At 34.2% G+C, this 22,918-nt stretch overlaps 2 protein-coding genes and 1 long non-coding RNA gene across 10 annotated transcripts; 2 read left to right on the top strand and 1 right to left on the bottom strand.

Annotated features, from left to right (window-relative positions):
- Nucleotides 1-6,661: 6,661 nt before the first annotated feature.
- LOC105792326 (mitochondrial import receptor subunit TOM9-2) lies at nt 6,662-7,424 on the bottom strand. Its single transcript, XM_012620845.2, has one exon. It carries the CDS (start codon nt 7,301-7,303, stop codon nt 6,986-6,988), a length of 318 nt encoding a protein of 105 aa, XP_012476299.1. The 5' UTR covers nt 7,304-7,424; the 3' UTR covers nt 6,662-6,985.
- Nucleotides 7,425-8,498: 1,074 nt separating this feature from the next.
- LOC105792324 (probable inactive histone-lysine N-methyltransferase SUVR1) lies at nt 8,499-14,642 on the top strand. Its single transcript, XM_012620842.2, is given in 12 exon segments — nt 8,499-8,588; nt 9,391-9,556; nt 9,559-9,632; nt 9,714-9,746; nt 9,851-10,409; nt 11,173-11,415; nt 11,418-12,295; nt 12,428-12,678; nt 13,069-13,135; nt 13,234-13,284; nt 14,033-14,129; nt 14,460-14,642. Coding segments are annotated over 11 exon segments (2,382 nt in total). The 5' UTR covers nt 8,499-8,588; nt 9,391-9,450; the 3' UTR covers nt 14,483-14,642.
- Nucleotides 14,643-15,769: 1,127 nt separating this feature from the next.
- On the top strand, nt 15,770-21,257 carry LOC105792323 (uncharacterized). 8 transcript variants are annotated; one of them, XR_008198636.1, is made up of 4 exons: nt 15,772-15,931; nt 16,108-16,148; nt 16,689-20,675; nt 20,782-21,257. It is a non-coding gene; the product is annotated as an uncharacterized LOC105792323 (long non-coding RNA). The 8 variants fall into 8 exon arrangements; XR_008198634.1 differs by having other exon boundaries at nt 15,770-15,931; nt 16,108-20,675; XR_008198633.1 differs by having other exon boundaries at nt 15,771-16,393.
- The last annotated feature ends 1,661 nt before the right edge of the window (nt 21,258-22,918 follow it).

Below are 22,918 nucleotides of genomic sequence, written 5' to 3'. Positions count from 1 at the left end.
GGGTCCCTACCTTGTCTGGCTTTCATATTCGGCATTAGTGTGTGTGTTTTTTTAATTAAAAAATAAATAAAATAAATTACACCTAATATTACTAAATTATTAATAAATTTATATTTTTGTTATTAAACTTTAAACAATATGATCATTAAATTATTTAAAAATTTTCACTTAAGTTATTGAATTATTTGAAAATTATTATTCACTAAAGTACGGTGGATCAATATCCATTGTCAAGTAGAAGAACATATTTTAGATCAAAGTTAATTTGACAGTTAGTGTCGGAAATCAAAAAAGAAAACTAATTAAATTTTGGTTTGTTGATTCGGACGTTCAAAACTATTTCACAAAAAAAAAAATTTTAAACCATGGAAGAGAAAGGAAAAGAGAATTTCCGATTAGTGTAGGTAGTGTGAACAGATAATACCATACAACAATAATTTTAACAGCCTAATAACTTAAACCAAAACTTTCAAATAATTTAATGATTATTTTATAACTTTTTAAAGTTGAGTGACCAAAATAGATATGATTTAGAATTAAATCCAGCTTAGATATATTTTTATAATTAATTATTTTTAAACCTTATTTTAACCTAACCTTTAAATAACTATAATTATATTTAAAGAATAAAGCTACTAAAAATCATTTATCAAAAAAAAAAGAAGGAAAAAGAACACATAATATAACAACAAAATGTTAATAAATGATTCTAGCAGGCTTTGATGGCATTTATTATATAATTTTGGGATAATCTTCTTGGGAAATGGGAGTGTCTCTGTTTTATACAAATTAATGTTGGATAAGATTAACAAAATGCCAAAACCTAACTAATTAATTAAAATTTCATGATTTTCTTTCCTTTTCGTATTTTTAATTATTTCCTTTTGAATTTGTGCACTTCGATTAATTTAAACCTATGTTTGCATTTATATAAAATTGAGTTTAAAATAAATTGAGGATTTTCGATTTTTAAGTCTTCAAAATGTTGAAAATATAATAAATCAAATAATTTTAGAAAAATAAGGTGATTTTAAAATTTTAGAAATATAAAATCTATTTTATTGAGATCCGTCACGTTAGATGATCGGTTTAGTATATATATATTACATATCGTGTTTCATAATTCTTTTAAATAGTTGAATTATTACATGTAAACTTTCTGTAAATTTATCATGCATTGCCATGTGTCAACTTCTTATGAAACCACTAATGTTTCAAGAATCAAACTTGTGGACGAATCGATCATACCATTAGTTTTTGATCCAATTAATTTAAATTAAATAAATTATTAATAAATATCATAAAATTATAAATTTCGGTTCAATTAACTTTTAATCCATTTCAATCGTTCCATACTGATCCACGAGTAAACTAATTCTTTTGCCTTATTTCGGATCAATACACCAACTTGTTTCTAATGTAAAGGATCAATCCGGTTTAGTTCACATTATTTTTTAAAAAATATTTATTTTACTATCATTTTAATAATGCAAGACCAAAAGGAGAAAAACGGTAAAGAACAGTTAGTGGGTGGACCCATTCAGTGCAAGCGAACCAAACGACAAGCCGACAAGAGTGGGCCCAAACATCACAAGACTCGACACGTCAGACCTTGGAGCCCATCACCACAATGTCGGAAGCACCTCATAAACATGAAAAATGTAAAATATTGGTTTTAGTCCATGAACTATGTTTCAATCACAGATTTAATCCTTATAATCTATTTTAGTCAATTTTTATTCCTGAATTTTTGAATTTTAAAATTTTAGTTTCAAATCAAATGCTAATTTTAAATCTATTAAGTTAAATTATACGATAAAAGTACTATAGAGGCTCTTATACTAAGAGTGAATTGTATTTTACTCTCTCTACTTAAAAACGTGTAAGTTAATCCATGTACATTAGATCAAAGAGTAAAATAATCTTTTGAAAATTCCATTCATTTCTACGGTTAAAAATAGGTCTATGTACATTAAAATGAGGTACATGTGACATGTCACGTATAATTGTCTCTAATTACTTTGTTAACCATGTAAACTTTTAGCAATAGAAATTGATAAAATTCTTAATAAAATGATCAATTTACTCTTTAATATAATGTATAGAGATAAATTTATTCATTTTAACTAAAGGACAGTATGCAATTTAGCTCATAATATAGGAGCTTTAGTATAGTATTTTTAAAATCGTATGCAAGTAACATATTATCACTAAAATTGACCAAAATTAAAGTATTAAAGCTAAATCCGTAACTTACCCAGGTACTAATAACAGAATTTTACCAAATTAGTAAGTAAAACACGCGGATTTTGAATGAAATGATAAAAAAAAATTGACAGCTCGACATATCATTAACATTAGACCCACCCGCATCAAATCAAACCCCTTCATTCCCTCCACTTCCTCCTCCTTTTCTTTTTTTTTATAAACAAGGTTTCAGTTCCGATTACTATACTGTTTTCAGGTCCGAATAATTTTTTTATATATAAAAAAAAATCAGAGGAACAATCATAAACACACATGTTTTGCTTGTTTTTTTTTTTTTTTTTGAGGGCGGCGTGGCTTTTTGTCTGATATTGGACGGTTTTGGACGGTTTGGGGGCCAGGAGACAAGATAGAATCCACGGTTTTTCTATATTTTTTTCCTTTTCAGGTAAATGACACCGAGGTGATTAAACTATTAATAAAATTATATTTTAGTCACTCAACTTTAAAAACTTATAAAATGATCATTAAATTATTTGAAAATTTTTACTCCAGTCAGTAGGTTGTTAAAATCACTGTTGCAGACTTTCTCTATTCACAATATATACATCAATCAAAAGCTCTCATTCTCCTTCTCTTTTAAATATTTTTAAACGTCACAAATTTATGAACTAAAATCCAAATAATTTTCTTCTTTGATCTCAAACACTAACATCAAAAAATTAACCAAGTGACTTAAATAAAAACATTTAAAAATTTCAGGGACTTAAATGAAAATTTTTGAATAGTCAAAAGTTAAGTGACCAAAATATAAACTTACTAAAAGTTCAGTGACCTTGAGGTCAATTTATCAGTTTGTTTCTTATTAACAATTTTTTAATATTTAAATTATGAAATTGCCGGTTGGAAGAGTGGGACCCAGTTGATAAGATTAGATACAGCTGAATCAGTATATCTTTCGACGCCCTATTCTGCTGGTTGGCTGACACGTCACAGCTTTAACTCTCTAATTATGACATCTGTAATTTAGAAGATAAATACAAAAATAAAAACTGTAAAAAACCCGTAATGAATGCCACGCATTTTGATAACGACTAAGTTCTATAGTGCACCTCTAGAGTCGAATGAAATAAAAAGGTTACAAAAATCTTTAAATAATAATTATTGATAAAATAATAAAATATAATTGACAAAATAATGTTACAAGTAATAAATTATCTATATATAGCCCTTTTAATATATAATTCCTGTTTTAAAATTTTTATCGTTTAATAATTTTTAAACGGATGAAGATTAATGCTCTTCATTGCTCATCCCTAGAATTTCGGGTGTTTTATATAATTTGTAAGTGAATTTTCTCTTTAGATTTATTCTGAATAATCTTTAGTTGAATTAGTGGGCTTTCTCTTTTGTTTTATTATAGTTAAGTGGTTAATTTAAAACTGTGTTACTGGTTGAGTAATGATTATGATTGAAAATATTATTGTATTTAGAATTTAAAAATAAAAAACCTTTTGAACCAAAAATTAAAAAATATAAATTATATACAAATGTTAACCCACGAAAGAAATTATATAAATTTATAAATTTAGAATATGGTTATAATATAAATTTAATATAAACTTTAATTAAGAGAATTCAGTTTTCAAATTTTCCCTCCGGTGACCATATATATATATTTGTTCCTTTTTCTAATAAAATTGTGAAGAAAGGTGATTTTCTCACTTTTGAAAATGATTTCATTTTGTTTTCAAAGGTCATAAATAACGATATTTTTTTGTCTAACCCCACACTCTTTTTTATTATTAAAACAATTTAATATATAATTTTGTAATTAAATTTAAATAAAAATTATCTGCATTGATACATACTAGTATTTAACACTTGTCTAAAAGTAACAAAGGTATAAAACGAGGGCTGAAGAAATTAACACTCAAATTAGAGTAAGAATCACAAGCTCTATAGATTAAGCCGAAGGCAGAAGGTAGAAAATTTTTATAGGGATCAAAATGCAATTTCATCATTATACTACTTTATAATTCTATAATTTCTAAAGGACTTGATTGCTATTTTACTGTTTTTCGGGCCAAGGATCCTACCCGTACCTGGCGCCAGCCCTGGCCGAAATCTGATTCCTAAAACAAAAATGCTGACATAAACGATTTAAGCATTTTGAAATGCTTCATATTGTTTGAAGGATTGCCAGATGAACTAACCATCTCTGCATTTCAAATCACAAACAAACCATATAACCAGAATATCAAGATTAACATTTCTTACAAAAGGAATGAATTTTAATCCTACAAAAGCAGAGATACCTCACAAGAAAAATTAACTAAGTCTTCTGTTCTTCATGCTTTAAACTTCAAAAGAAAGGGACCTTGTAAAGCATACCACCATTTCGAGACCAAATTAAAGGACCTTAAAACAACTATATTTTAAAGATACAATAGAACCCAGTGCCTACTAGCTTTTCTTTATCCTTATTATTCACCCACAATCGAAGTTCAAGAAAAAAAAAAAGTAAAGGGTCCTTTTCTGATTTTCTGGTCTCAAAGGGTCAACCCAGTTCACCAATCTTAAAAAGCATTGGTTTAGACCAAGTGTACCGGGGTCTCTTTGGTCCTATAATGCCTTTAAGGTTTGATACTTGATAATATCCATTACTTTGTCTCCACTACTCTTAAAAGTAAACAAATCATCTTCAATAAGTCTTCTTCAAGACTAGGGTCCAAACTCTCTAATTCTCTATCAACCATGATGTTTAAATAAGTTGGTGAGGCACTATGAGTTCAGATTACCTCGTGTTTTAAGCCACAACCACGTATACAAAGAAAATAGTTCCCAGAATCCATGTCAAACTAATACTTTGGTTTTTTTTCTTTTAAACCTTTTATATTTGCCAAGATTTGGACCACCATCCTCATCTACATATGATGCTTCATCAGTTCTTATTGTTGCACCTATTGCCTAATTTCATTTCACTCTGCTGCACTACATGCCTACACCTGCATCTTATGTCTAGAGTTACAAGCAAGTTAACCAAGAAGCAGATGCTGAAGCAAGATATGTAAACATAGTAAGGCTCTGCTTGGTACGAAAGAAGGAAAGAAGTGAGGATGGAAATTTTGTTAATCTAATGGTTAAGCTATAGAGTAGGAAGGTGGTCATGCATCTTAACCATTTGATTGACAAATTTTCCATCTTCACTTCTTTCAGTCTGCATTCCAAGAAAAGCCTAAGACTTTCTTTCCTAAACCTCTTTAGTCTAAGGTTTACACTTTAAAGGCCGTTTTGAGCTTGTGACATGAATAAATAATCATATGAGCTACAAGAGAAAACTTCTAGAATACTAACATCCCTCACTAGGGCAAATTATGTTCAGTGATTTTGAAATTTCTCCTCCGTTGATAATTTGATCCCCAAAATTGCATTTCACATGGCCATAGGTGAAACTGCCAAAAGAGTGTTGAAAGCTTATGTTGTAGTTACCAAATATTCCCTATTGACTTGATGCCAAAGATTAGGAAAAATAAAGACATGAAGCACTCGGTGAAATAACAGCATTTTTTGGCAGAAGGATTTTTAGCCTACTAAACAGTAAAAGATTAGCATGCTCCTGGACAGCATATAATCTGTGTCCTGATCCCAATCTCCAATGACCAAAAATTGAACTAAGAGGTTCTACTGCAAGAGTACTCTCAGAAGACCCTATATTACATTCTTTACCACACTGAACCTTTAGAAATAAACTTTTATAAGAAAGGGATCACATTCCTTAAGTTCAACAAAGACGGTATTCTCCTCATCCTTGCTTGTGACGTTTATTTTTCCTGTCTAATAGATTCAACCAACAATACAACTAGAAAACAAACACCCTAAAATTCTCTCGGAATAATTAGTTCAACAATGAATCTAACAACTCAAATCCATTAAGAACTTAATAACTCCAAGTTTTCTTTATGACATATTATGAAGCACCAACTTCAAATTGAAAGTCAAAAGAACTGATGTATTTTAATTTTCATGCTATCAGAAATAGCCATGACAAAGCTAAAACTCTAGCTACCTTGGTGCACCTAATCCCATATCCTAATGGTTCATGATTCTTGAAATTCTAGAACTAGTTGAAGCATATCAGAATCATCGGGAGAACTACCAAATCGAGGGTGTGGTGAGCTTCCAATAATTCTTGACCCTACTCCAACTCCCAAGTCCCAACTAGTTATCAATAAAGATAATGGTCAACACCAGAGTGAAATTCATAAAAAAGGATCAATACTGAAAGAGAACATTTCCAAGATACAAGTGCGGACTCTTCAAACATCAATGTATGCCATGTATACTCAACTGCTGCAATGTAATCTAACAATATTCAATGCAAAGCGATCAAGTAATAGCATTTGACTATTTCAGTAAATCTTTGGTTAATCAAGATGCAACCAAGAAAAGATCATTCCATAATCATTTGGTTCTCATTCAAAAGTAGCAAAAATGAAAACTCCTAAATTTCGAGTACTTTATTACAACAATATCAAAGACAACACAGTTTCACTTGAAATTCATAAGCAATAACTTGATAAAACCAAGTCCGACAACGCCATTCCACAAGAAATTCAAACTTGAAACACCAAAAAAGAAGTAAAATCTTGAATTCCTTAACTACATCTAAAACTCATACATGATCGAAAGGTTACTGTAACTCAAGGGGAACGGCCTAAACAGGCAAAAAATTGATGAAACAACAAGCTCTGACCTGAAATGACCCAATCGGACTTGATCACTTACTGACGGACGCAGTAGGCGGGGCACCAAGGAGACTAGCTTGCTGTAGCTCAAGCTCATTGAGCTGCTGCTCACGGTCCATCTCGATGATCAAAGGGACAGCTAAGATCAAGAAAGTTGTTCCGGCGATCCAAGCAGCCTTTCCGGTGCTACGGAGGAGCTTCTTGGAGACGAAAGCGGCGTCGCACGCGGCTTGCTTACCACGAGAAACGAGAGGGGAGGAAGTGATCCTGGCGAGGACGTTGGATTCCGGCTTGGCGGCAGACCGCCTCTCGGGTAGGGAAACTCCGCCGCGTTTGGGTTGAGCCGCCATGGTTTATATTACGAAATGGAAGAGGGTTTTTGTTGGAGGGTTTTTGAAACTGATTCTTGAGGACGGAGTATAACGGAGAAATTTGACAGCTTCAGTATTGAAACCACTTCACGCTCAAGGTGGGCTCAACACTAGCGTTTTCGTCACGCGCTTTTATAACATAGCCAAGGGGTTAAATTCTGCTAATAGTCCCTGTACTATACATAATTTGTGGATTTAGTCTTTATATTTTAATTTGGTTATTTTACCTGTTTTTTCTAAATTTTAAAATTTTGATTGGCAGTGTTAAATACATTAAGTTATGCTATTTTTAAAATTTAATGTGGAAAAAATGATATATATATATGTAATACTATTATCACCTTGCTATTTCTATGTGTGAATTAAAAATTCTAATTAATTGATTTAACTGTAATAATTTGTGTCAATATTGAAATTCTAAAATTTGAAAAATATAGTGACTAAAAATAATTCAATTGTAGAACATGGATTGAATTTTGTTGTACCCCTACTACAGCACAACACGTGACAAGCTGTCGAATGGTCCATGGTGACCCTCCACAACTCTTGCCAGCTAGCTTTGAGATGGTCTATTGTGCACCCCTCATTGGGACCACCTAAATATAACCATTTTGTACTATCCCAAGAACAAAGGTACCACACAATACACGTGACGGCAACTAACCTGTAATGGCAATGACACTTGGCCAACCCACACAACCCTGTAATACATTGTATAAACCATCACGCAACACTGCAAGATGACCAATAACCCCATATATAAGCTAGACTGCATGAGGGATGGGAGATCGACTTCTCTCCCTAGTAACTCTTACACAACAACCTTAGAGTATTCTCATTCTCTCTTTGCATCAATTTTTCACTTGACATAGGTGAATCAACACTTCCCTTCAACATCTTCTCATCCTTGTTGATAACTCGTACCAACAAATCTACAATTTTACGCATAATACATGCTTAATAACATAGTTTAACTAGAGTCAAGATTGAAATTTTAAAATTTTAAAAGTATAATAATTAAAATTGACAAATTTAAAAAGTACAAAATTAAATTTCTTCAAATTAAAGTATAGTGACTAAATCCATAACTTAAGCATACTACAGGGACTAATAGTAGATTTTGACCTTGTCATTTTGTTCTTCAAAAGGAAAAAATAATCCTCGTATTTTTCGTTTTTTTTTTCTCAAACCCCAAAAATTGCCCTATGTTTTCCAATTTTTTACCTTTCGAACGCTAAGGTCACTCTCACACCGAAAATTTCTGGTATGATTTTCTGGTCTACGATTCTTTCCTTTTCTTTCTCGTTCTCACTTTCAGTGTTTTTTTTTTCCCCATATTTTTCAGTCGAAGTTTTTGTTCCCGTTACATTTGAATCCGAGGCTTTAATTTTTTTTTCTCAGCTTAGTGCATTGGTTTTTGATAAATTCTTGGCTTAACTTCTGTTTGTCTGATGGGAAAATGTCGTCTAGAAAAACTTTTTCCTCATAAGCAATGAATTGAACTGTACGGTATTCGGTAATGCAGTACGCTCGCTGAAACGAAGTTGTTTGATCTCTGAAACGACACTAAAAGAAAGAAAAAGAAAGAAATTAGAAAGTCAAACTTTTGAGCTTCTCTAGAAACGTTAAAGATGATTTTCCTTTCAAAGAAAATCAGATTAGACGAAAGTACTAGGCTCATGTAATGTGCTTAAATTTTCCTAGGATGTGAAAATTTTATTTATTAAAAAAAAAAAAAACTCATTCCTGCGGTGTTTTCTGTCTTAGATTTAGATTAATTTAATCTTCAAGGGTTTTTTCTTGCTAAGGTAAAAAAATGAATTGGTTGATCTTTTTTGCTTGTAATCATGAAGGCTTTAGCTTTAGGTTTCTTACTTGAACTTGAATGATCTTGAGTGTGTAATTGTATTAATTAAAGTTGTATGATGATCTTTATTTTTAGGTTATTGTTTAGTTCTCTTAATTTAGTTGTAGACATTAGAAGTTAAAAATGTTTAGTTTAGTGGTGTTTGCAATCCTGGAATGAGACTGACTGTTCTTGCCTACCTTCTCTGGCCAAAATGGAGAAATGTAGGTAAAAATAGCGGTGTTTGCAAGCCTGCAAAAGTGATAGCTGATAAAGCATCATGGCACCAAACCCCAGAGTTGTGCAAGCCTTCCGCACGATGAAGGAAATAGGAATTAGCGAGGAAAAAGTGAAACCAGTATTGAAGAAGCTTCTAAAGCTGTATGACAAAATTGGGAGCTAATTGAATCAGAGAATTATAGAGTTCTTGCTGATGCTATCTTTGAGGAGGAGGACAGCAAGGTACATTTTCCTTTATAATACATTTTAGTTCAAGATCAACTTTCATTTCTTGATGTCTTTGATATTATTCTTGCTTTTCAGGTGTCAGAACCTAAAAAAAGCACTGCACATGATGTACGTGACTCACCTCTCTAACTTATGCTGGTTCTGCAGAATTTTTTTTCCTTCTTCTCATCATCCATCTCCGTCAACTGATATGTTTTGATTTTCTTACCTAGCAGGAGGACATTGACGAAGAAGGTTCCACACCTGTTGAGCTTGTTCGCCCCTTAAAAAGAGCACGATTGAAAAACCAAGAAGGGCTGGCCACTTGTTCTCATACAAATGGAAGCTCTAATGTTGCTGGAACTCTTTTAAAAGAGCCTAAAGTTGAGGAGAATGAAATACCTCCTGCTTCTTTACAACACCGGTCACTTCAGTCCAATGTTGGAAATATAAGGACAGAAATCCTGCCTGCTTCACCTGGTCCTGTTTGCCCTCAGCCTCCCTCTCATGCTCCTGTTTCACCCCATCATAGTGGTAGGGATAAAGGAAAGCAGATTGTAGAACCTAGGCCTAACTACAAAGGAAAGGAACCTATGTCACCTCATGTTGCTTCCAAGGGAAAAGGCCCTGAGAGAGCATCTGTTGCCTTGCGTATTAAAGATCCAGCTCCTGAGCCTGGTATTATTCCTAACAATAGGGTCTCTGCTACTCAGGCACTAATTATACCCAAGGAAGAGCCCTTTACTGATGACATGCCACAGGATGAGGTTCCTCTTGCAGTTATTCAGCCAGGTAATTATTGTAATTCCCATATTAATGCCGTTTGCTTTCTTTTTCCTCCATAATTCACTTTTCATTTCAAATCAATATTTGATTAGCTCTGTGGCAATTCTCTAGCATCTAATTTAATTGAGTCCATTTTGATGTTATAAAGTTTGGTAATCTGTACTGTAAAATGGACATCCTTTTAATAGGATTGGTTACATGTTTCTTAAGTCATGAACCAGTGTTTAAAAACAGTGGAAATACCTTTTTAGGAGGTCACATTTTCAACACTTAATTCTTTTATGTGCAGCTTTTATTGGGTCCTGGTGTAGAAATATAATATTCATGGTTTGTTATCTATTCAGCTTTTCCAGTTTACTCAAAAATTACTTAAAAACTGAAAAGCATGGTCTGGAGTATGCCATGTAGCTGTATGTCCTATAAATTTTGGCATACAATTTAGACTGTATAGTTCTCAACCTATTACCTTGGCCGTACATAATCTCGGGTTACACATTCAGGTTTCAGCTGGTATCTACACTTGATAATTTAGACGTTTGGAATATGTTGAACCTGGCTTTATTAAAAAGAAAGAGAAATAAAGATGTAATGCATATATATGCTTTTCTCCACGGACTAATGAATTTGCAGTTTGTACATATTACTATTACATTTTGGTTTATACCATTGACAGACTAGGAGTTCAATGTACATGTTGCTTTTCCCTCTTTCTATTTTCTAACATTTTCAATCCTTTATTTATTTATTTTACCATAACATTTTTTAATAGATTCATTAAGCGGAAGAGATTTGCCAATTGGGGATTTTTCAACTGAAAAATCAAATTGGCTGGAACCTCCAGAATCCTTGCATGCAGCTGAAATTGCAGGTTCTAGTGCTTCAGCTTCAGGAAGTGAGAGACATACCAGCTGCGAGCATGCTACTGTTCCTGATGAAATTCCTTCTATCCTAGAGATTGCCTCATCACAATTGGGAGAGGTGACGATTTCTCTAAGTTACAATTCTGCTCTTGGAGGCCAAATTTCCAATTGCCTAGTATAGATGAACTAAGAGGACTGATGGAGCTGAGATGTCTCCAGTCTTATAAACTCATTGACCCAAATTTTGATGTTATCAAAATTCTGACTGATATGTGTGAGTGCATCTCGGAATTGGCAACTAATTCTTCTAATCAATCGCAGGAAGGTAATGAGATGCCAGCTCTTGACGTATTGAAGAAATCTCCTTCAAGAGGTGATGCTGAGAAAAATAAGGAAAATGGTTGTTGTGAGGCAGCTATGATGTTAAATGAATCTTTCGATAATCACTGCTCTGGTAATGGATTTGTTGACAATGTTGGGAGGAAGGAATTGGTGGTTGCTCCACAGCATCATCTTACATCTAATGAATTAAGGCGTGTTCTTGATGCAAGTGACATAACCAAGGGAGAAGAAAATTTTGAAATTTCATGGGTAAATGAAATTAATAAAGAGTTTCCTACACCGTTTCAATATATATCAGACAATTTGGTATTTCAAAATGCCCATGTTAGTTTTTCTCTTTCTCGGATTGGAGATGAAAGATGTTGTCCTACATGTCTCGGGGATTGTCTCTTCTCCCAGAAGCCTTGTGTATGTGCTTGTCAAGCTGGGGGAAAATTTGCTTATACCCCGGAAGGTGTTATTAAGGAAGACTTCTTAGAAGAGTGTATCTCTATGACTCGTGATCCTCAAAAACAATGTCTTCTTAATTGCACAGAGTGCCCTCTTGAGAGATCAAAAGCGGATGACTTTCCGGAGCCTTGTAAGGGTCACTTACAGAGAAAAGTAATCAAAGAGTGTTGGATCAAATGTGGGTGCAATAAGCAGTGTGGCAATCGGGTGGTGCAGAGAGGTGTAAATTATAAATTGCAGGTTTGGTTCATCCTAATCTTGTACATTTTCTGGTCCTTGTTATCTTAGGTTGCTTTTCAGGTTTAGGCATTTACTTTTGAATTTGCTTTTTTGTGACAGTGTTTTACATGACTAGTTTTCTCTGAATGCTAGGTGTTTCTGACACCTGATGGAAAAGGTTGGGGCCTGAGAACTCTCGAGAATCTCCCCAAAGGAGCTTTTGTTTGTGAGTTTGTTGGAGAAATACTCACCATCCCTGAGTTTTATGCAAGGAACAGGGAGAAACATACATCTCCAGTCCTGCTGGATGCTTACTGGGGGTTGAAGGGAGTTCCTAAGGATGAAGAGGCCCTCTGCTTGGATGCAACATGTTATGGAAATGTTGCTAGGTTTATCAATCATAGGTAATCGTATGTATGCATGTAGTATATTAAACTTTCTGTGCCCTTATTTTCTTAAGTGTTCTTCAAAAACCTTCAATTGCTTATTTGCTTGTGCATCTGTTTCCATGTTGTGTATTTTTGTGGCATTGGTAACAGATTTTGATGACATTAAAAAGGTTCATCCGTAGTGTAAGCAGGGAGATGGGAAAATATTTTCGGGGTACAAACATTAGATGAAATATTAGACTGGTTACCTGCAACATTGACTAAATTTCCACGATCAAGGTTTTTGTTTCAATTACCATTGTGGTTAAGGCACATGATGACAAATGCATTTGAAGAAATATCTGAGCACCTTGGCCTAAACTAATATTTTAAAATAACTGATTTTTTGTCCCCTTATATTGCTAGATGTTTAGATGCGAACTTGATTGAGATTCCTGTTGAAGTGGAGACTCCAGATCTTCATTACTATCATGTACGAAATACCGGTTTCTTTCACCCTCATTGTCGTATTGTTTTGCTGGCTTAAATTCTTTTCAATAGCAAGTCTAATTGAGCATGTACTGCGTGCAGCTAGCCTTCTTTACAACAAGAGAGGTTCATGCGCTTGAAGAGCTGACTTGGGTGAGTGATTAGCTATATTATTCAGAAGCTTGTAGTTTATATATGTTGCATTTTATAAGGTTAGTGATTAGATTCTTGAAGTTGCCCAAGAAGAGTTCAGCTTTTAATTTATTTCTCTTATATTCGATCTGTTATCCATATCAACTCCTTCCTGTGTTACTTCCATTTGGTGATAGCTTACCTCCTTATCTACAAGGGAGTTATATGCTTGGGTTTTGACCTGAGAATGTTTCTACAAGTTAATTATAGTTTTTTTTGGGTTCCATAAGTTATAATGTGTGGCATTTAAAGGATATTCAGAGATTTGTGTGACTGTCCAGCACACCACGCACCATAGACAAAGACTGTATCGTACTTGTTGAATTTTATGGTCTTTAACACATACATCCAATAAAACATGTTCAAGTGAGTATGACTGCTCATTTATCCTTATTTGTTAATCATAATTCGTACTTAGTGTCATTTTATGTTCTGAAAATCATGCAATGGTTAATTGCAATGAAGTAGGAAAATAAGTTTATTTTCTTACCAAGACTACATTCTGCTATTCTCGAACCATGCACGATGATCTAATAATCTCTATTTTCTGTATTTTATAAATTATGATGCATGATATACATATATGCCTTTTCCTTGTTTTCTGTAACATTAATATGGTTAATTATTCTGGCTCTAATGCATTCTTTTATGGCATATGTATGCATGAGAATTCTCATAGATTGAAGATCCCATGCATTTTGTGATGCAGGACTATGGTATCGACTTTGATGATCTCGACCATCATGTTAAGACATTCCAGTGCAGATGTGGCAGTAAATTTTGCCGGAACATGAAACGTTCAATTAGTAAGTAATTATATCATGTTTTAACCATTCAAAACTACAACAATATCCGTGCACAAAATTTTGAAAAATTGATAACCTTTCATGTGCTTACCTCCTCTTGGAATACAATTGAACGAAATTGTATTCTTTTCACTCAATCTTAGAATTAGAGATGCATTTTACTGGATAAATTTTTTTGGTGTAGGTAATTGTAATTGTCGATGCAAAGAGTAAGTTAAATGTAAATGGAATGTTGATATTAGCTAGCTATGAAATAGCCAGCAATCTCCATGAGTACATACTTTCATGACATTGGTATGGTTACTAAGGGTCTTCTTTTATCCGGTGCAGGGTCCAAGTCTGCGACGAGATGAGCTGATTTTTGGTCTGGAAATGTTTTGCCATCGTCGGTTTACAATGCCCCCAAAAAAAAAACCCTCTGATTAATTTGGCGAAAAATATATATACCAAACTGCTTTGTTTTTAAACGGTTAAACTGATTGCAGCTTCATGTAGTCATTAGTTCATTCTCCAGCCAGTTTTTTTTTTCTAAACCTGTACATTCTGGCTCGAAACCCGAAAATGACTTCAACTTAGAATAATTCAAATTAGAATTCAAAATTACTCAAACATGACATAGCTTGGAAACCTAACAAATCCAAAATTGAAATCAAAATGCTGACAAAAAAAAAAAAAAAAACTAACCTGAACATGAAAATTGAAGTACATACATGTTAGGAGCCCATTGACGAAACATATTGCACGCATTTACCTGCCAGACATCGACTCCTTGTTGTGAAGTCTCGATAGGAATTTTGCTATTAATCCTTAAACCATACGTAAGTTATTTCTCATTTGTGCGTTGGTGTGTAAAGGTTGATCTTAATTTCTGGTGATATACCAACAAAAAAGTTTTGTTCAGACTAATGATAGTTCTAGTACCATATTAAACTCTCAATAATTGAGCAAAGAAAAAAATCACTATTAGATCAACAAAAGAGGAAAACTCTCTAGGAAGGAATGAATCAAAAGAAACTTGAAAGAGAAAATAATATGTAACTTAGGGGTGTAACGATCGAGTCAAGCTTGAATTTTGTCAAACTCGAACTTGACTCGAAATTTGAAACTTGATATTTGATTTAAGCTTGATTGAACATTTATTTTAAAGCTCTAGCTCGGCTTGAATATAGTCGAACTATTCGAGCTCGAGCTCAACTCAATAATTAAGTTTAAGGTTAATAATATATATTAAGGGTAATAATATATTTTAATAATATAAAAATATTACTAAGCTGGAATTTGGCTCGATCGATAGCTTGAGCTCCTATAATTGCAGAATCAAGTTTAAATTTTTTTCGAATTAAACTGGGAATAATTTACGAATACCAATGTCTCATTTACACTACAATGTAAAAAATGAAACTGAAAGCTGAAACCAGTTGATTATGTCAATTACTATTATAGATAAACTTAGTCATAGCTTAGTCAACAATTAAATACTAATTGCTAATAACAAACTAACAGATAATAGTTGTAATAGCTGGTTGATTTGACCATGTGCTTCATGTTGCAGCAGTGACAGCAGGGACTAAATTTTAAATTTTGTAAAAGTCCAGAGACTAAAAACAGATTTGACCAAAAAATTATCAATTTCAATGAAAGGAATTAAAGGGCGTCTCGGCATGCTCGCATCAGTTTGCGTCGGCGACATGGTAACGGCCAACGTCGAAAAAGGGCAGCCCGGCCGATTTGAGTAAAAGGTTCTGCCAGCTGTCGTCGTCCGACAGCCGCAAACCTTGGCGTAGAAACGACGGCGTTTACATGTACTTTGAAGGCCTAAATGATTTCCTTCTTCTTGAAGTTTTATTTCTTCGATTTGTTTTTTGTTGCTGGTTCTGATTGTTGGTTACACTTAATGAGAAGCATAAAATAATGATAATTTGCTAGGTTTAAACAGCATGATGTTATTGTTTTTTTACTGTTGCCACGTATTTCACAGCTTAATTTGGGCTTTATCCATCTGTTTGAAGATAATGAAAGGTATACCAACCAATTCATCTTCTTCACTCTATTTTGTTATATTCGATTATAATAACAGTGTTTGTCGAATTGTGGGGTTAAAATGCTAAAATTTAGCTGTTATGTTGCTTTGAGCTATGTTCAAATGAAGTTTTTTTTGGCATTGGGTTCTCTCTGGTTCACTTGTTCTTGCAATATTAGATGTGAAATCTTGTTGTAGATGTGAAATCTTGTTGATCTGCCTGGTATTTCTAAATTCCATGAAGGTGAACATCCCTCTGTGACTATGACCATTCACTTAAAGAATCTGATTTCTGTTCTTCTAAATTAACATAAAACCTGGGGATGTTAGTTTTCTTTTCTATAAGTATGGTTTCCCAAAACATTACTTGAAAATATGTTTTTATTTGCACTTGTGGTGGCCATAGATGTAATGAAATTTGTTAGGCTGGTTCTATCGATACCTTCATTGTTGGTTTGTTGCTTAGTGGCAGAAAGTGATATGTTCTTTGATTTGATGCTTTGGAACTTATTTGGGATACTTGATTTGATGTTTTTCAGGATCTGCTGTCATTGGTCCCATTAGAACGGAGTGCTGATCTGTGGCCTAGAATTACAAGTGCTGCCAATGCTATTATTTCCCTTTAACATTTTTCTGAGGGATTTTGATCAAACAATATGTTCAAGGTTCTTTCATGATGTTGCAATTCGCAACTGTTTCCTCATGTTTCCATTGATCTTTTTTCAGCTCAAGTACAAGCAACTTAGATCCTTCATCTGCAGGAACCATTTTCAGACTCATTTCATTGTCAGTACAGATGAATAGAAGATTGGACAATTGGAACAATTATCGGCCAAGAGACAAACACAATTGCAATATGAAAGCTGACATTTACTAGCAGAAAGGGTTTAAAACAGTGATCCATCCACTATGCCAAACCTGTAAGGCCACCTAAGGATGCCTATGGTTGCTAGTTTCTTGGGGAACTGGAACCTGACAATCCAACTTATCGACTAGGGACAAACATTTAGAAACAAAGTTCATCTTCCTATGTGATATAGGACTTTGGCCAATAATTTTCCCACAGAAAATTTTAGCCTTCTTATTAGTTTTACTTCCTTTCTACTTCTGATATCCAGTTAGCTTGCTAACAGTTATACTTCCTAATGGTTTTCTCAGGCAAACCTGTGTTCGTGCTGATAGTTCTTGTGCCAACAAACGCATGGTTGGTCTCGACTCTGCCTCGATATTTGTGCATGCCAAGCCCATTCTGACAACGAATTCAACTTCCTCTGCTATTTTGCCCCTAGGAGGTGGGAGTCGTTGGTCTAGCAAATCCTTCAAACACATTTCTCTATTTCCAGGTGACAATGTCGAAGAAGATGATGATAGGGGATTCAAGAGTTCCCCTGGGTGTCTTCCCATCATTACCTCTAATGCCACTACTCCAAAGCTATAAACATCGCATTTATTTGTCAGCTGCATGGTGAGTGCCAACTCTAGACATTCCAGGTAAACAAAAAGAAAAAACTTTAAGCCTTCATATAGTGTTATTCAGAGAGTATGTGAAATAAGAATGCAGAAATTATATTGTTAACCTGGGGCCATGTAGCCATAAGACCCAACAACAGCCGTCCAATTGGATGAATTGGGATCCAACAATCTCGCGGTTCCGAAATCTGAAAGTTTTGGCTCCAATCCAGCTTCCAACAAAACATTACTCAAAGATATGTCTCGGTGTATAACAGGTGGGGAACAATCATGATGCAGGTAAGCAACCGCGTGAGCCAATCCTTGCACAATTTTCACCCTTTTAGCCCAGCCTAGCTCAACTCCACCTTCTTCTCCATACAATGCACTTTTTAAGCTTCCTCTTTCCATATACTCATAAACCAAGTACATTAGCCCTTTATGAGAACAAGACCCGTATAGCTTGATGATGTTTTGATGCCTAATTTCTGTTAGCATAAGGATTTCATTCTCAAAACTTTGCCGATTGATGACTTCAACGTCAATGGAGTCTGGTATATTGAGTTTTTTAACTGCAACTACTTGACCTGTAGGCAATTCTGCTATGTAAACACTGCCTGATCCTCCTTTCCCAATGCAGTACCTTTCATTGAAATCCTCTGTTGCTTTTACTATGTCTCCAAATTTGAACCTTCTTTCTATTGTGTTCCATATTGACTCAGAATGTTCGAACTTTCTACCTTCAGCTTCCTTATCTAGTTGATTTCTTCGGTGACGACAAGTGAAAATTGCAGCCGCAGTTGCTAATACGCCAAAGACAGGAAGTGTAATACCAAGAACCACCTTTACGGTACGCTGTCTCGAGCTCTTACTAGTTGAAACTGAACCACAAGGAGAAAGTCCTTTGATATTTGCACACAATCCTGAGTTTCCAGCAAAGGCTTCTTGGGAAGCATTTTGGAATGGACCAGCAATTGGAACCGAACCCGTCAACTCGTTGTAGGAAAAATCAAATGAATAAAGACTGATCATTTGGAGCAACGTGGTCGGGATTTCACCAGAGAGATTGTTGTGTGAAAGATTAATATTCTCCAGTGAAATCAGTCTTCCCAACTCTGGAGGGATTTTCCCTGAAATTGAATTGCTGCTGAGGTCTAATGAATACTGAAGAACATCCAAGCTCCCTAACTCACCTGGAAGGTCACCAGATAACTTGTTGTGGTTCAAGTTCAAGCTCAACAACTTGTTGCAGTTCCCAAGCTCTTTTGGTGTTGTTCCAGTCAAGCTGTTTTTGGACAAATCTAAAAATTGAAGCTCCAATAGACCACCGATGGTACGAGGTATCGGTCCTGACAGATGATTGTTGCTCAAATTGAGTTCAAACAACTTCTTCAAATTCCCAAGCTCACTAGGAATGGTCCCAGTCAACTTGTTTGAGTCCAAAGTTAACAACTGCAACTCTGTCAACTTTCCGAGCTCAGCTGGTATTTCACCCGAAATTCGATTCCGGTCCATCCGTAGATTGGTAAGGATTTTGCATTCTCCCCACTCTGGCGAGATTTCACCAATGAATTGATTGTCCATGAGGTTAATAAATTTGAGATTCGGATGAACTCCAAATGCATTCGTAATGCTACCTGTAAATTGGTTCCCATCAAGACGAACTCTGTTTAATCCACTGCAGTTTCTCAGGCAAGCTGGCAATGACCCTGTGAAGTTGTTGCCATTAACAGTAAACATTACAAGAGCAAAGCCACTACACAATTGAGGAGGCAATTCCCCAGAGAAACTGTTGTTGGCAAAGTCAACAAAATTCAGCTGAGGAATGTATCTCCCAAAATCCTGAGGAATTCTCCCTGAGAATTTATTGCTAGACAACGAAAAGCCTTGTAAATTAGTGAGCCGAGAAATGGACTCTGGCAACTCACCGTACAGTCGGTTCGATTCAAGGTTTAAAGATGAGATCGATGTCAGATTACCAATATCTTCCGGTATTGTGCCTTTGAGATTATTTTCGAAAAGTTGCAAGAGTTCCAGGTTTTTCATACCCCATAGAGTCAGAGGAATGGGGCCCGAAAGCTTGTTTGTTGAAAGGCTTAATTGTGTGAGATTCTCCAAGCTCCCTATCTCAGAAGGAATCGGTCCGGATAGTTTGTTCGTAAACAAATAGAGGAGATTGAGCTTTCTCAATAAGCCAATTTCTGGAGGTATCTTTCCAGTGAAAGAGTTGAACTGAAGTTGCACTGAGATCAAGTTGGTCCAGTTACTGATAAGAGAAGGTAGGATCTCACCAGAAAGTAAATTATGAGACAACCCCAACTCAGATATTTTGGTGAGATTAGACAATGACAATGGTAATTCCCCAGTAAGTTTATTCTCAGCTAAGGCCAGAAAAGTGAGATTAGAACAAGAACCAAGCTCAAAAGGAATTGTGGAATTCAATCTATTGGAATGAAGATCAAGTTTCTGGAGCTTTGTTAATTGGCCTAAAGAAGATGGAATCTTGTTTTCAAATGAATTTTCACACAATTCCAAGGTTTCAAGATCTGAAAGGAACCCAATACTCTCAGGGATTGGACCATTTAACTTATTGGTTCCTAAATGGAGGTTTATGAGCTTAGAAAGCTTGGAAATGTTTGGTGACAATGGTCCCTGGAATGAATTATTTGTGAGGTTAAGATACTGAAGCTGACCCAAATTGGTGAAAACTGACTCTGGTATTGGCCCTGTTAGATTGTTCACTGACAAGTCAAGGAAAGTCAAATTCCTACAATCTTGTATAAAACCAGGGAACCTCAAAGTAAGTGAATTGTTTGCTAGACTGAGGTGTCTTAACAATGGCATAGCTAAGAACTTGGACCAATCAGGTGAGTCTAACTTGTTACAGCTAAGGTCTAAGTACCACAATTTTTGAAGAGTGCTAACTTGGTAAGTGATTGTACCATTGAGATTGTTGTTAAACAGGTTGAGATATCGAAGCTCTGGTAATTGTCCAAGCTCCGAGGGTATGTTACCTTTGAAGTAGTTGTCGCTCAAATCCAGGTAAACAAGCTTAGACAGGCTACCGATGGCGACAGGTATCCGTCCATTCAAACTGTTGTTCTTGACATCAAACCGTGTTAGATTAGAAAATGAAGTGAAATCTAACTCGGTGAGGGTTCCATTGATGTTTGAACTCAACAGGTTTAGTTCAGACACCATGCCAGCACCGTCACAGGCAACTGAAGTCCAGTTGCAGAGGTTGTTAATGTTTTCAGCAGACCAAGATTCCAGAGATGTTGGAGAGTGAACCAAGCTGTTCTTCCATTGAATAAGGGCTTCCCCTTGTGATCTTGCTGAAGAAAAGGTAATATTAAAAGGATTTAAGCTAAGAAACATAAAATGGCAAACAAAAATGGAAAGCTTTTGAATAGTTGACATGGGGTTTTATTTAGTTCTATACTTGCTTCATTGTTCTTGATTAACACTCTCATTTATAGCTGCTACTGATTGGCATTTCTGTAACAAAAAATGTGAGTTTTTCATTTCATTGGTCTCATATTAATATACATTATTTTGGGGTTGTTAAACAGATTTATCTAACCAAAGTTTGTCCTTTATAAAGGACTAAATTCTAGTTTCATGATTCAATTTATACAATTTCTTTTTTCATTTCTTTTTATTGTTTAGTTATGCATCCAATCTCAATACTATCCGAAATTTAATCCATTTACTTGTCTGGTTTAAACATTAAATTGGTCCTCAAACTATACCATTTTTTTCACTTAAGTAACTAAGTTTTTTTAGTCAAAAGTGGTACCTAAACTATCAATTTTGTCTTATTTTACCCCAAAACAGGATGCCAGCCAACAAGAATGTGACACTTGTATGATCTTATTGGACGTTGTACATTCTTTTTTGTGTAAAATAAGACGAAATTGATAATTTAAATATCGCTTCTAAATAATAATAAAAAAACTTTAGGTACCTAAGTGAAAAAGTGGTATAATTTGGAGACTAATTTTGTAGTTAAGCCAAAATTAAACTCCAATTATTAATACTTTTAACTGAATTTTTAGTTAAATTTGACTATACCTTGTGAATTGGATTTTAATTTTAAAACTAGAATTAAAATATTGCAACAAAAAATCTATTAACAATTAAAGCAAAGGATTAAGTTTTTAAAAACAAAAGTAGAGGAATTAAATTGTGCAAGCCTGAAGAGTCCGTTCAAAGTAAAGGATGAAGTTTTTTTAAAAATAAAATTAGAGGGATTAAATTGTAAAAGTCCGAGGCGTACAAGTCGAGGGCATATTTAAATTTTTTTTTTTTACTACATAAACTATGTTTAAAACAGTCTACTTTGAACAGCTATAGTTAACCATTTTTGTCTGCAATTTTGATGCTGACATATTAACATTTACAATTATATTTTTCATTGACCACTAATTTCAAATTTGAGATAATTTTGGCCTAAAAATTAATTTCTCCTATTCTTATAGAGATAATATTTAGCAGTTGTAAAATTTTCATCCCTTGTGCTTGTCTTGTTTGGATCAATTTTTAAAACTGTTTTTACTTCACTGTAGTTGTGTTCACACTTGATTTGTTAAGATGATTTATAAGGTAAATCACATTCAAGGTCACTAAATTATTAGTAAATTAATATTTTGGCTACTCAATTTTAAAACATTACAAAATGGTCATTTAGCTATTTGAAAGTATTTATTTAATTCATAGGGCTATTAAAATCGCTACTGTATAGCCTTTTCCGTTCGCACTATATGCTCTAGTTGAAAGCTCTCTTTCACCTTCTCTTCTACTGTTCATTTTTTCATGAAACAATTTTGATTGTCACAAATCTACAAACCAAAATCTAAACTGCTTTCGTCTCCAATCTCCAACACTAATCGTTAGATCGACTGGGATTTAAGGTGTGTTTTATTTTTCAATCGGTATTGATCCATTGTACCGATCATCAAATTGTCGTTTGGAGCTCACTAGTCGGACTTTTTTTAAAAAAAAAAACCCTAACAATTTAGTGATTTAAATAAAAACTTTCGAATAATTCAATGGCTTAAATGAAAATTTTCAAATAGTTCAATGACCATTTTGTAACCTTATAAAGTTGAGTGACCAAAACATAAATTACTAATAATTTAGTGACCTTAAGTATATTTTACCCTAAGCTATACTATATAATATAATGAACTTAGGTGTATAATTGAGTTTAACAAAATTCTTTTTTTTTTCATTTTGTTTCCATCTTTCTTATTCTTTCTTTCTCTCTTCCCTTTAGCTGCTGTTACAAAAAAAAAATAGGACTTAAAACCAAAACCCA

Source organism: Gossypium raimondii, chromosome 8 (assembly GCF_025698545.1).
Source record: "Gossypium raimondii isolate GPD5lz chromosome 8, ASM2569854v1, whole genome shotgun sequence".
NCBI classification, from domain to species: domain Eukaryota; kingdom Viridiplantae; phylum Streptophyta; class Magnoliopsida; order Malvales; family Malvaceae; genus Gossypium; species Gossypium raimondii.
Note: the sequence above shows the minus strand (reverse complement) of the source record. Positions and strands in the feature narration are given on the sequence as shown.

Coding starts and splice junctions, on each gene's coding strand:
- LOC105792326 (XM_012620845.2), bottom strand. CDS start 7,303: ATGGCGGCTCAACCCAAACGCGGCGGAGTTTCCCTACCCGAGAGGCGG.